The sequence below is a fragment of the Nomia melanderi genome, chromosome 14 (assembly GCF_051020985.1).
Source record: "Nomia melanderi isolate GNS246 chromosome 14, iyNomMela1, whole genome shotgun sequence".
NCBI classification, from domain to species: domain Eukaryota; kingdom Metazoa; phylum Arthropoda; class Insecta; order Hymenoptera; family Halictidae; genus Nomia; species Nomia melanderi.
Window position 1 is genome coordinate 5491567 of NC_135012.1, and position 13507 is coordinate 5505073.

A 13507-nucleotide genomic window follows, 5' to 3' on the forward strand; every position below is an offset into this window, starting at 1 on the left:
CACTTTGATTATTACATTTAATTATGTCGATCAATCGAAATCTTAGTATCTAATATTTCTCCTTTTAATTCAAATACTTTTCCTATTGACTATTGATTATTATTTCGAAGGGTTAACACGTTACCACGGTAGTCACTGATGACCGGAGCTTCCAAATCGCCGAAGGACAATTGCAATAAAAAACTTGGGTTTAAATGAAAATATTTAGTAACATAAGTAGTTAGATCATAGCGTAATACGACTACTGTAATGCTAAATCATTAATATTTATTTTCAATGCCATTTGCCTTTGTTATTAACCAGTTAAATGTGTTTGACGAGTATACACGTCATCTTAAAACTTTTAATGATACTAACTTTTTCAACGATGGATTATTTATTTTTTGAGACAAATATGTGATTCTTCTTCGTTTCGCTTTAGTTTTTCGTTAGGATATATTTTAAGTGCATTTACACTTCATTATTTGATTTTATTGCACAATGAGAGACTTTTCAAACTAAATTCCACACTTAACTGGTTAAAGAATAAGTATTACTATTCAAAACGCTAGAAATTCTCGTGGCAGTCAACGTGTTAACCCTTCGCACTCGAAAATTGTTCTAGATATATTCCTCACTTCCTAATGAAATATCAATGATATGTTTTATAATTAATATTGATATAAATAATATAGAAATTAAGGGGTAGAACTATTCTATTTTAACACTAGGTTTACGGAACGCGTCAATTTGACGCAGATTGAATTTTATAAACATTATTTGGTAAACGTTTCAATCGGTTTTCGTTGATCCAATTACACGAATATGAATCCTGATTGTCAATTTCTACATCTACAATTTCTAAAATCTAAATGAACGAATATCAACTTCCTCAGGAACAATAGAATAAACTGTACAATAAATGCCCGTAAACCTAGTGTTAACGTATCATGGATAATTACGTTAAATGAACTTTGAACTGTATTAAACCAAACGGCGACTGTGAGTCGCCTCTCGAGTGCAAAGGGTTAAAAGAATCGGACTGAACGGTCTTCCGATAGAAATTCGTGGCGTCGCGACAAATATGCTAAACTCCGTAGTACAACGATAACAGAACAGCAACGGAGAATGACAAGAAGAGGGATGATCCCGATAGAATGACTGCTCGCGGCCGAATATTAATCAGTTTATGCACCCCCGCCTCTTCAGGCGAGCACAATAGGATTCGACACGTTGATATTCCACGCGATGTTTATACGCGTCGGAAGGGAGAGAGGACTTCTGCGTCAAGTGAATCGGCTAATATCTATTTAATTAATTTTAGGGGAAGCCACCCTCCGTTTAACAATATGTTACCCTTCTGACGGAGAGTTCGTTACGACGTTTCCTACGATCCCATTCCAAAGCTCAGTTTATGGATTGATTTGTCTGAAAATCAGTCTATCCAGGAAAGTTCTACGACATTTTTTCGTCTGTCTGCAAGAACGATGATTGATCGGTGGTTTTCACGCGTGAGCTAAACTCGTTTTAGAATGGTTCAACGTTTAGTTGACGCTAGAATCAAATTTATCGGCGGATCAAATATATTAGATTTCGGAAAAAGTTCGTGCGGTTTCCTTGTTGGTGATGAATCGAAGTCCGGTTTCAATTAGGATTTCACTAGTTTAACACTGGAACTACCGATCGTTTAAACCCTTGCCTTACGATTTATTTTTCAACTATGATTGACACAAATACTTTACCATTAATAATTTAGTGAAAAGAGAGGCAAATTTTAGGTATATTCTATGCCTATGTTTGCTTTAAATTATAATAATTGATAACAGAAGGATAATATTTTATTTGTATTCACAATAATTGACTAATATTTATATTTTCCATTAATAATTTATTGAAAAGAGAGACAAATTTTAGGTATATTCTATGCTTATGTTTGCTTTAAAATATAATAATTGGTAACAGAAGGATAATATTTTATTTATATTCACAATAATTGACTAATATTTATATTTGTTAAGTTCTGTTTGAAATCTTCACCACGAGTCTCACGCGTTATTATAAGGCAAGGGATTAAAGTGATTGTTACAAACTTCTTTCTAATAACCATAAGCGTACGTTTGTTAAGATTTCAATTGACTTATATCTCAGTTTTGCTATTATCGAATTAGTTTCGTTAATCATTTTTCGCGGGAATATCTGTACCTTGTCAATAATTGTAAAAGAAAAAATTAGGAATTGGTCATTTTGACTCACCTGGTAGTTCTAGTGTTAATAAGAAATCTATGAAAAAAATGTTGTTTCTATATTTTAAATATTAGTTTTCCCTTTTAAATCTGAACTGATCCGAAGCGAAAAGGAGACGGCTCATGCTCACAGTTTAGTCCACGATATTTTTCAAACGAGACTTTCAAACGCGGTCGAAGATATTTCATAACGTGATGATAGGATAAACTTGCCGGACGATTGCACTGCATTAACGACACGTGGCATAGTACACTAGCTTCCGAAGAGAAGATGATCCTTTTTAAAACGAAGCGTGACAAATGAAATCTGCAATGACGCAACGGTAGTAAATAAATACGCGTAACATAAATTTAACCCTTTGCACTCCAAGAGTTTTCTATCAAAAATACCCAACACTTTCCGACGAAATATAGTTAACACGTTGAATGCCGCACGATTTCACGGTGGAAAATGCAAAAAATGGTAAAAATCAAATATTAAATCATTCGATTGAATTGCATTGCTATAATTGCACGTCCGTCTAGCTGAACGTCACTGTATTATGTAGCATTATTTATAATATAGAAATGTTTTCATATAATCGTCGTTTCATTGAGTGAACTACAATAATTCGATTTTGTCGGGGGTCACCGGTGACCCCCATGGCAGTCAACGCGTTAACATTTCTTAAAACCGGCTTCACGAGAAATCGTACATAAATTGAAGAAAGAGGCTGTTTTATTTTAATATTTCACATATTAATGCATCACACGAAACTTAACATTAAATATTATACCGCATAATTTTTCTGTGCCAAATCGAATGGCGACTGAGAGGAGCCTACGGAGTGCAAAGGGTTAACACTAAAACTGCCAGACGAGTCAAAATGATTCCTGATCCATATTTTTCATATATTTCTTATTAACCCCTTGACCTATGATTCATTTCTCAGCTATGATCGATGCAACGACTTTTTCGTTAATAATCTCTTAGGAAAAGACAGAATTTTTATGTTTATTCTACGTCTAGGTTTACTTCAAATGTTAATGATTAATAATAGAACAGCAATATTCAATTTATACTAAAAAAATATATAAGTAACACTCGCATTTCTTAAATTCAGTTTGAAATTTTCATCACGAGTCTGATACGATTTTGCAAGCGAAAGGGTTAACAGACATTCAGCTTCAATATTAGCAAAACAAATGATTGAAAAACCGAAATATCTTTCTTTTATAAGCAACAAACTGAAAAGTGAGAGATATCCAATTCGCCCCCAAATTCAGACGTGACTCCTACTCATATTAACCCTCTATGGGCCGAATTAATGTCCATGATTATAACAAAATCTATGCAGTACAAAATTAATAAATATCCACATATGATTACGAATTAACAATGTATTCAATAGTTTCAATAATTTCATTAAACGAATATATTTTGTAACTTTCAAGTTACAATGACGTTAAACTTTCACATCTGAGCGCATAAAAGTTTAAGTAAACTGATTCCTTAATTTTATTCACCACTTTGAGTGCAAAATAAAATAAATCAACAAGATGCCACATACTGATATGTGACTTCAAAGTTACATGGGCCTATAGAGGGTTAACTATTATGTAGCTGTTTATATTACTAAATATTTCCAATCGACATCAATCTTCTTATCGCAAATGTTCTCAAGCAATCCGAAAGCTCCAGTCATCGGTGACCATCATAGCAGTCAACGTATTAACCGCTTGCCATACAACGACGAGTGAGCCTCGTGACGAAGATTTCTGGAATAATTGAACAAAAATCATTCTTCATTGCCCACGGACCAAAGCAAAAGATTACTTTACTATTATCAATGTATTATCTTCAAATGAAATTTCCACTTCAAGTAGAATGTACAATCTTGTTGCATTTCTTCCAAATCGTCAGTAGTAAAGTATTACACTATTAATAGAGAAAGTAAATAAAAGATTCTCTCGGTATGCAAAGAATATAATAATATAATAAAGAAAATCTAGAATATAACAAAGAAAATATCTGCCGTGTATTATTTACAAACATAGACGTTGAAACGAGCACGATATCGCCGGGAATATCGTTCTCCAGGATTTCGGGCGAATAGTTTGTCCATCTTTAAAATACCATGGTCAATAATCCCGATATTGCAGTTCAACCTCTGCGAAACAGGATGAGTAACGAGGGTTGCCCGCAAGCCCCGCCTCTTTCCCTGGCCCCTTGTCCAACGAGGATCCTCCGAGGAACGCCGTCGAAGGGGAGCTCGTCGAATCAAACCGCGGGACCACCACGCAGGCGTTCGAGAATGGTGAATGAACGCGGTAGCGGAGGGTAGTTTCTGATGGGGGCGGGCTCGAACGCACAGGAGTCCGACACTCCGGTCGAAGGTTGTTTCGACATCCTCAGATCGAAGGTGACACTCGTCCTGGCGACGAACTTTTAATCATAAGAGCATCCTTTCCGTGTGCCGCTGAACGTTTTTTCATTTTTTTTTTCATCGACGACAAAGTGTCCTGAGCTAGCTCGCGCCGCTGGACAGAACGCGGGATATGAGCTACACCGAACCGCTGTGGGAGATCAATGGAAATCAAGCACCAGTAGGTAGAAATTGTTGAAAATAACTTTTCCGCGTGGATTCGATTGGCACGTTCGATTTCACGCAGCGAAATACACGAAACGAAGGGAAATATGTGAAATGGTTTATAGAATTCAATTGACCCTTAGCACTCCAGATGGTTTTGTAATCTATCAGCAACTGCAATTAATTTTTATAGTATCCCTAGCGACAATGAAAAATACTGTAACATTTTTTAGATCTTTTATTTTCCTTCTTAGTGCAAAATTTGGATGTGTGAAAAATCTAATAATTGTAGGGTAGTTTCTTTAAGATTCATTAAAATATCTAATATTATTCCTGGTGCAATATTGGAACCTACAGAGTTCAAAGGGTTAAGTTATCATTATCGCGCGTTTATACTGTCGAATGTCGCGTAGCATTTGTAATGTAGAAATGTTTTCGAGTATGTTTAACACTGAAACTACCGAGCAATTGGAGTGACTTATTTCGAATTTCTTATGGGAATTAGAACGAAAACGTTTCTTGGGATTCGAATGGTGTTCTTGTATCTGAGGAATATACGGGTTTAATTGAAACCCTTTCGGAAACGCGTCTTCGTGATTTAACACTAGAACTATTGAGGATTTAGTACAATTGATACGTAATTCCTATAAAAATTGTAACAATAGATTATTTTCGATTTCAGAGATTCATTACAGTATTCGAGTGAAGCTATTTATTTTCAAGATGATTTCGAATTTTCAATGCTTCTAAGATATAAATAATTGCGAAACAAAATAGTCGAAACCAGTCATTTTGACTGGTACGGTAGTTCTAGTGTTAAATACTTGTAAAATAAACATTCTGCATCAATTTCACCTGTCCCGTAGTTTTAGTGTTAATTCGGTGAATTATAGTAATTCGACTGTCCTAATTGTTACACGAATTACATGCTAGTATTAACCCTTTGCACTCCAAAAATTTGTCACTAGAAATATTCAATTTATTTTTATAAGGTATAAATAACAGTTTTTTAAACTAACTTAACGAGGAATCTATTCGGAAAAGAAGGGGAACAATGGTGTTTTATTTCCACATTTCACGTATCGACAGATTACTCAAGACTTAATGTCAAATACGAAATTTTACAATTTTGATGCACCAGTCGAGTGGTGACTGAGAGGCACCTTTAGAGTGCAAAGGGTTAAATATTCGGTAGTTCCAGTGTTAAATAAAATCTCAATTGGTAATCGCTTCGCGGACATTGTGTTCAGATTTCGGACAGTGTCGGATATCGAGCTGGTCCATGATTCCTATTGATTTCGAGTGATCAACAAACTCGTCCGTAGATAGAAATAAACATGAGTAAATGAAATAGGTGATTACAGCGGACATGTCGCAATACGTAAGCGGCGAACTCGGAAGTTATCCTATGTGGGACAGTTCCGTTTTGTACCAAGCACCACCGCCATCGCATTCCCATGTGAACGAGCACGGATTGTACAGGCAACCGTGTGCATTGCTGCATCAAAGGTAATTAGAATTACACGAATGACAATGGAAAACGATTTGCCATAGGAGACTTTGGATACTCCTGTAGGCAGCGCAGTTTCCTGAACAGTTTATACTAAAACTACCGGAACAGTTCGATTGACTTTGTGAAATTTCTCTGTAGAAACTCCAAGAGCAGTTAAATTGACTTTGTGAAATTTCTCTGTAAAAACTGTAAGAGTAGATCTATTGAGGCTTCAGTTGATGTACAATTTAGTTTAGCTATTATTTCTTGGACAAACTAATAAAGCAAAGAAACATTGAACTTCGAAAGTTAAACTTCAGGTGTTTCTCGTTCGTTCGATTTTAGTCGATATACATCCAACGGCAGATCTCCGAATCTTCCATCGTCCACCACGAAAAAGCCAAGGCGACGGGTGGCAACCGTTTCGCAGAGGCGGGCCGCAAATATTCGCGAGAGACGAAGAATGTTTAACTTGAACGAGGCGTTCGACAAACTCCGCAGAAAAGTGAGTTTCTACCTTTATTAACCCTTTACACTCGGAAGAGTTAGAAATACTTTCGCTAGAAATACTTAACACGTCGAATGCCGCACGATTTCATGGCGAAAAACACACAAAATGGAAAAAATGAAATATTAAATCATTTGATTGAATTGCATTATTATAATTGCACGTCCATCTAACTGAACGTCATCGCGTTAGATGAGATTATTTATAATATAGAAATATTTTCGAATAATCATCGTTTAATTGAGCGAACTAAAGTAAGTCGATTTGATTGGGAGTCATCGGTGACCCCCATGGCATTCAACTTGTTAAAACATGGTAAATAAACCAAGCGAAACATTTTACATAAACTGTGGTATTTTGATATAGCCAATGCAAGAATAGGGTATATTTACCATACGCCAAGTACATGTTAATATCATCGTAGCAACGGTAATCGACAGCATCGCGTTAAACATTATCTAAAAACTTGAAAATACGTTACACAGTATTGATTTGAGTATACGATCTGTGTGAAAATTCAATAGAAACATATAGAAATAATATTGGTAGTACCGACCTACTAGGACTATTATTTCGTGAACGTTGAATTCAACGGGAAACCGGAAATAATCCAGCATGTCTTCATGTGGTGTTCTCTCTGTGGAAGAAATTTCTCTTGATATCCGGTTCATTGATCTAAATACAATGACGCATCCAAATAAATGGACTCCTAGCTTATCTCACATTAAAAATCTTACTGTAGATCTATCTAATTTGTAGAGTAATTATTTTCAAAATAATTTGTAGAATAATTGCTTTCAAAATAATTTGTAGAGTAATTATTTACAAAATAATTTGTAAAATAATTATTTTCAAAATTTGAAAACGATTGTCTTCAAAATAATTTAGAAACGATCGTCTTCAAAATAATTCCAAAACGATTATTTTCAAACTAATTTGAAAGTGACGATTTTTAAAATATTTCGCAATTACTACTGTTTCAGGTACCGACGTTCGCATACGAAAAACGATTGTCCAGGATCGAGACTCTCCGTTTGGCAATAACATACATCGCGTTTATGGGGGAACTGCTTGGAATCGAACCGAGCAGTCCCAAGCCGGAATACATCCCACGAGAATATTATTTACCGAATTGATCCGCGAATACCAATCGTTCCAGCCATTAATCTTAACTTCTTAAGATACTCGAGGAATATTCGCGAAGAAATAATTTAAGTTCGTCGATAAGTATGTTGTAAGAGAAACCGTCGATAAAAACGAAAAATGGAAAATAATAAATGGTATCCAACACGCTCGGAAACGTGGCGACTTGATGTGTTAAAAACGTGTATGTACTTACACGCGTGTAACTACTTAAGGTATCGCGATTCAGCGTTAATGCCATATTAACACATTGACTACCGAGGATTAATGAACTATATACTTAGTCCACATGTGTTAACCCTGTACCCTAATGAGAAATGTATAGACAGCTGTCAAAATGACATTAAACTGTCAGAGCAAGTTCTCTATCACTCATGCGTATCAATGTGGTAAAACAAGAAAATACTATAATAAATAATAACAACCGGACAAGTTCTCATATTTTCTACCGGTAGTCAACGTGTTAAGAATAATTAAGAACTCTTCCATAACAAAGAAAACATTAAACGACACTTAATGTTTTATGTGATTTTACGATGTAAGGGAAATTCGTGTCTTCCATACTTGCGTATTATGTATTATCATTATATTTAAATATAATATGTATACACTGGGTTTCGATGGTACCTGTTCATGTCTTTTCGACGAATCTTTTCCCTAACTTTTCCAGACTTGTGTAAATAATTATGAATATCAGTCGTATCGTTACTTAAATAATTTTGGTCATTATTTAAATGAATTATTCGAAATACATTAATTAAACGAGTAACTACGATGAAATATACATATAAATAATACCTAAACGAAGAACGCAAAACGAGTCCCTTGTGCAGTAACGTGATGCTTCAAATGGCGGTTAAACGATTCTTAATATCGATTCAAGGATTCGCTTGAATTGCAATGCTAACTTCAAGGCAGTCAGAAATTTGCCGACAACCGAAAATTCGGAACAAATGTCACTCGTACCGTGCAAACCTGTCTTTGGACTGTTTGTGCTTTTTTGTTTTACTAGAAACATTAGCGCACAAACTTATAGAAACATGAGTAGCCTTGCAGGTGTAAATTCTGTGGCTTACGTTACCGTTCCAACGCAGGAGGTTGCTAAAAAATTGGCACAGTAAGCCTACGAAATAGCAAGAACCACAGTACAAACGAATTTTTTCTGTAAATTAATTAATTCTTTGAAATTTTACAGTGGATTAGTGAAAAATAAATTGGCTGCGTGTGTTAACATAATACCGGGCCTCACATCTATGTAAGTATTCTATACTTATGCATTAAACAATAGCGCAACGTAATACCATAGCGTGATGTTATGGGAAACTAATAATTAATAAATACTTCTAGATATGAGTGGAAAAATGAAATTAACGAGGACAGTGAATTATTAATGGTACGATTATAAATATGAAAATACAATAAAGTCTATTACGGTAAGACTAACGCAAATATGTTTTGTAATTGTTATTTTTATTACAGATGATAAAAACAAGGACCGATACCGTGGATGCCCTAACTAAATATGTTAAGTATGTTGAAATTTTTTTCATTTTAGGGTTATAAGAGATTATGCGATGGTAACTAATTACAAATTCTTTTAAACAGAGATAATCATCCATACGAAGTCTGTGAGGTAATTTCTTTGCCAGTAAGTATTGCTTCAATGAAATACATCATGTACAATTTATAATTTCGATATAATTACTTAATTATATAAAATTATTTTGTAGATACAAAATGGAAATGAAGAGTATCTCCAGTGGGTCAGTAATATAAATGAAAAGAAAAGTTCTACGAGTTAATCGATCTAAGATAAAAATATGTATCGTTATTTTGTTTAAATCTTTGTTAGTAAGAGAGATTACGTTTCACTATGTATCAGAAAATTAATTCATTTATTTGATTATACCTTTTAAGTATTACAATTAAAAACAATTTGAACACATTCTTATGTATGCATATGTATATACTTATTGCTGATAACAATAGTTCATGAGTATGCATAACAACTATACTACTTACAAATAGATGATAAAAAATTATATAAACCAATGATCAATATAAAAATAAGTATCGCAATTATTAATCAATGTTTGTATTACTTCCTCTGAATTACCATTATCAGTCAATTTTTCGATATGATTATTTGATAATAATAAAATTAGCTATAATTATTTTGGGTGGAATTTGTGAACAACTGCTTTTGTTCCAGTCAAATTTAAAATGCGTTATTCACTCTATTCCTGTATGAGCATATATATTATGAATCTCTTGTAATCCAGTACAGTTCATTATAAACACAAATTTTTACCTAAAGATATTATTTAATACAGTCTAAAACGCAGTTTAATTCATATTTTATAGAACTGTGGTTTCACAAGAAGTTAATGTTATCTGCCGCCTTCGTAACCTGGATAAAGCAATAGCAAAGCGGATGATAAAGACTGATTAACTTCCATCTTATAATTTTTATCTAAAAGATGACGACATGATGGACAACAATGTACACCAGACGAAAAACTACGTTTCAAACAATTTAGACAAATATTATGTCCACAAGAAGTTGTTATCGGATTAAAGACCAATTCCAAACAGCAGGGACACGTAAATCTAAAACAGAACAAGAGAAACCAAAACTTCATGATTATCGGAAAATATAATGATAATATTAATAATATACAATACCTTTCTGATACTTGTTGCAAAAACGCAGCTTTTCCATCCGATAGCACTCGGCGGCATTCGTCCCATAATTTTATATTTCCTTGATCTTCTTCGATAAATTTCAGAACTTCCATTTCTATCTCATAAATCTCACGCTTTTGCTTCTTTTTTGGTGGCTCTTGCTTCCGCGAATCAACTGAATTTTCTTCCTCTTCTATCGTCTCGTTTCGTTTCTTGCTCATTTTATTTTTTGCCATTGCTTCTAAGTATCCATCTGGATACATGGGTTTGAAGCCTAACGCAGTTATTCGCGCTTTACCTTCTTTAGTCCATGGCGCTGGTGCTGGGTCGTCCCTCCTTAACAAATACCTCCATACTCGGAAACCACTTTTACCCGTATCTGGATAATATTTTACTACCTTGTAAATACCATCATACCTAACAGAAAATTATATATTATGTAAAATAAGCAAGCATCTTCATATAATAAATACAAATCATGCCTTAGTACCTATTTCCTTCTTCAGGTGCGTATTTACTGTGTTTAGCAAGTTTGAAATTTCTAACTACTCTTACGGGTATACCACCCCTCCAATCTTCAGCCGTAGCACCATCCTTCGCATTCAACTTAGCATTACAGTTTATAGCTAACGCTTTATTCATTCTAGTTAATGTTTGATCACAGCTTTGCTCCGCCGTTCTTTTGTTCCCTTCATAAATGTCATATGTTAATTAAGTTACAACAAATAATATTTAATAAATTTATCTACCTGATAAATCCCTCCCTCCAGAACCAGTGTACATAAACTCATCGCCATTATCTATGTCATCCTCGTATCCACCAGATAACACAATAGAATATGCACAATCCGTTTCTCGTCCATGAATTCCAGCTATGTGTGGTCTGTGTACTCCAACTTCAGATACCTATAATTTATTTTTCATTTATGGAAACGTATAACTTTCATTAAAATTAAAAAATATACATTTTTAATTACCTGTACTCTGTACATCCAACACATTCCAACTTCTACACCTGGAATAGGTCCACGATGATTGGGTGGAACAATACTGCATTCTTTTGTCCTTCCTACACATGCCATTCCCTTACCCCAATCTCGTTTACTATTACTATTTTCATTCGTTTTCTTTTTTGTTTGCTTCAATTTATCACCTGCCTTTAAAAGATTATTATGTATACATTTGTGAGAAAAGCTACTAAAATAAAATAACTATACAATGAATAACCTTCACAATCTCGTTTTCATCATTTTTACATTCTGGACAATACCAATAATCTTCTTCTGGTATAGACGTTAACGGAGGATTTAAACATCCTAGGTGATATGCAGAATTACATTCATCACACAACAGAAGATTATGTTCATCCTCTTTTCCAGCACAGACTCTGCAACCGCATTCCCTACACTTTTTACGAGGATTATCTGAACATGCATTACAAGTAGCTTGTACACGTCTTCGTTTACCATCACTAATCATTTGTTGTTCATCTTCAGATGTTCTCTCTTTAAGAAGTTTTGGTTGTTCTATGGCAAAAATCTCGCCTCTGGGATTTACCTTACGATTTTCAAGAGGTTGATCCCTGTTAAAATTAAAGTGTGTTATACACTGAATGAAATGAGACTCAATAATAAATATCAAAATTTACCGTCCAATGTGCAATGTTCCAATAAGCGTTTGTGCTCTTCTCTTCTTCTCTATTTTAGAAATTATAAAATCATACCACAATCCTGTTTCTTTAGGATCGTCAACATTGTGATTGATCATTACTTTCTGACCGACTTTTAAGCTATCAAAATGTATGAGATGCCTTGCGCGCGGTCTTATAGATGATTCAGGTACATTAAAAGGTGGAGCTTTATCATCAAACTCCCATTGTACATTATGAATTAGTTTATCTTCCTTTTTAAAAATGTGTAATATTATTGCCTCGAACCAAGCTCCATAAGTTTGATCAAGGCAATCTACAGCATCTCCTACTTTATAATATAAGCTCTCTGCTTCGACAAGTCCTTCATCTTCGGTAGAATTATCTATATCTACTTTAGAATTTGAGCTAGCAATAGCTATAACATTACTGGAGGTAGGCTTTGTTTCCACATCATCAATATTTACTCTCACCATTAATTGAATCACATCATTTAAGTTAATATTATAATCATAAAGTTTATAACCATTTTCTAATTGCTTCCCACGGAAAAATAGCCTTTGTACATCTGCTTTTACATTTAACTCTTTTTCAACCTTGTGCTGAAAAATATTTTCGAGTTTAGTATAAATATGCTGATTCATGTATCTTACAGCTAAATTATATAGAAGAAATTGCCAAACAAACTTTCCAGTATAAAAGCACTTAAAGTGCTTAAATTTTATATAATAAATAACATTACGACGGAGTATCTAGTCCATAATTGTTTTCGTATAAATTTAATTTGTAAATATTATATATTACCAATATCTTGTTAGTTTAATAATATAAATAATAAGAACATAAACACCTTATAAATACCTTAAAGTCTTCTACCTCCGTCAATTTTGAGATAGTTATTATTGCCTCCTGTTTACCATCGATTGTTCTCACTTTAACATACATTTTTCAAATGTTCCTTTAATATTAAATGGTAATAGAAGTCGAATGCTCTTTATCGTTTATTTATCGCATTTATTCATAAATGAAATACGTGAAGAGGCAATTTAATACATTATCAACAATACTACAGGTAAACTGTAACGGCTCAACAGCAATTGTCGCTGTCACCACTAGTCTCGCCACTTGTTGGCGTCTGGTAAAAATGGAAATTTGGCGGGAAGAAATCATGGAGGTATTTACCATGGCGGAAGAAAAGAGAAACTGAACAAAGATGACGTATATCGTGTTTTCTTCTTT

The 13507-nt window shown here is 34.1% G+C and overlaps 3 protein-coding genes and 1 long non-coding RNA gene across 5 annotated transcripts; 2 read left to right on the forward strand and 2 right to left on the reverse strand.

Moving 5' to 3' along the window:
• Window positions 1–4592: 4592 nt before the first annotated feature.
• On the forward strand, window positions 4593–8472 carry LOC116427131 (protein Fer3). Of its 2 annotated transcripts, none has more exons than XM_031977117.2 (4): window positions 4593–4808; window positions 6147–6301; window positions 6630–6789; window positions 7776–8472. In XM_031977117.2, the coding sequence occupies exons 1-4, from the start codon at window positions 4761–4763 to the stop codon at window positions 7926–7928; spliced, it is 516 nt and encodes a 171-aa protein (XP_031832977.1). In that variant the 5' UTR covers window positions 4593–4760; the 3' UTR covers window positions 7929–8472. The 2 variants fall into 2 exon arrangements, with proteins under 2 accessions (XP_031832977.1, XP_076229700.1); XM_076373585.1 differs by having other exon boundaries at window positions 6157–6301.
• Window positions 7216–8850, reverse strand: LOC116427133 (uncharacterized). The gene is made up of 3 exons (XR_004235035.2): window positions 8734–8850; window positions 7349–7429; window positions 7216–7250 (listed from the first exon to the last, which is right to left on the reverse strand). It is a non-coding gene; the product is annotated as an uncharacterized LOC116427133 (long non-coding RNA).
• On the forward strand, window positions 8819–10021 carry CUTA (cutA divalent cation tolerance homolog). The gene is made up of 6 exons (XM_031977118.2): window positions 8819–9052; window positions 9131–9190; window positions 9283–9328; window positions 9415–9464; window positions 9541–9583; window positions 9666–10021. The coding sequence occupies exons 1-6, from the start codon at window positions 8889–8891 to the stop codon at window positions 9735–9737; spliced, it is 435 nt and encodes a 144-aa protein (XP_031832978.1). The 5' UTR covers window positions 8819–8888; the 3' UTR covers window positions 9738–10021.
• Window positions 10001–13426, reverse strand: UHRF1 (ubiquitin-like with PHD and ring finger domains 1). Its single transcript, XM_031977102.2, has 8 exons — window positions 13130–13426; window positions 12269–12870; window positions 11848–12202; window positions 11598–11777; window positions 11370–11526; window positions 11111–11309; window positions 10621–11037; window positions 10001–10545 (listed from the first exon to the last, which is right to left on the reverse strand). The coding sequence occupies exons 1-8, from the start codon at window positions 13211–13213 to the stop codon at window positions 10326–10328; spliced, it is 2214 nt and encodes a 737-aa protein (XP_031832962.1). The 5' UTR covers window positions 13214–13426; the 3' UTR covers window positions 10001–10325.
• Between the last annotated feature and the right edge of the window lie 81 nt (window positions 13427–13507).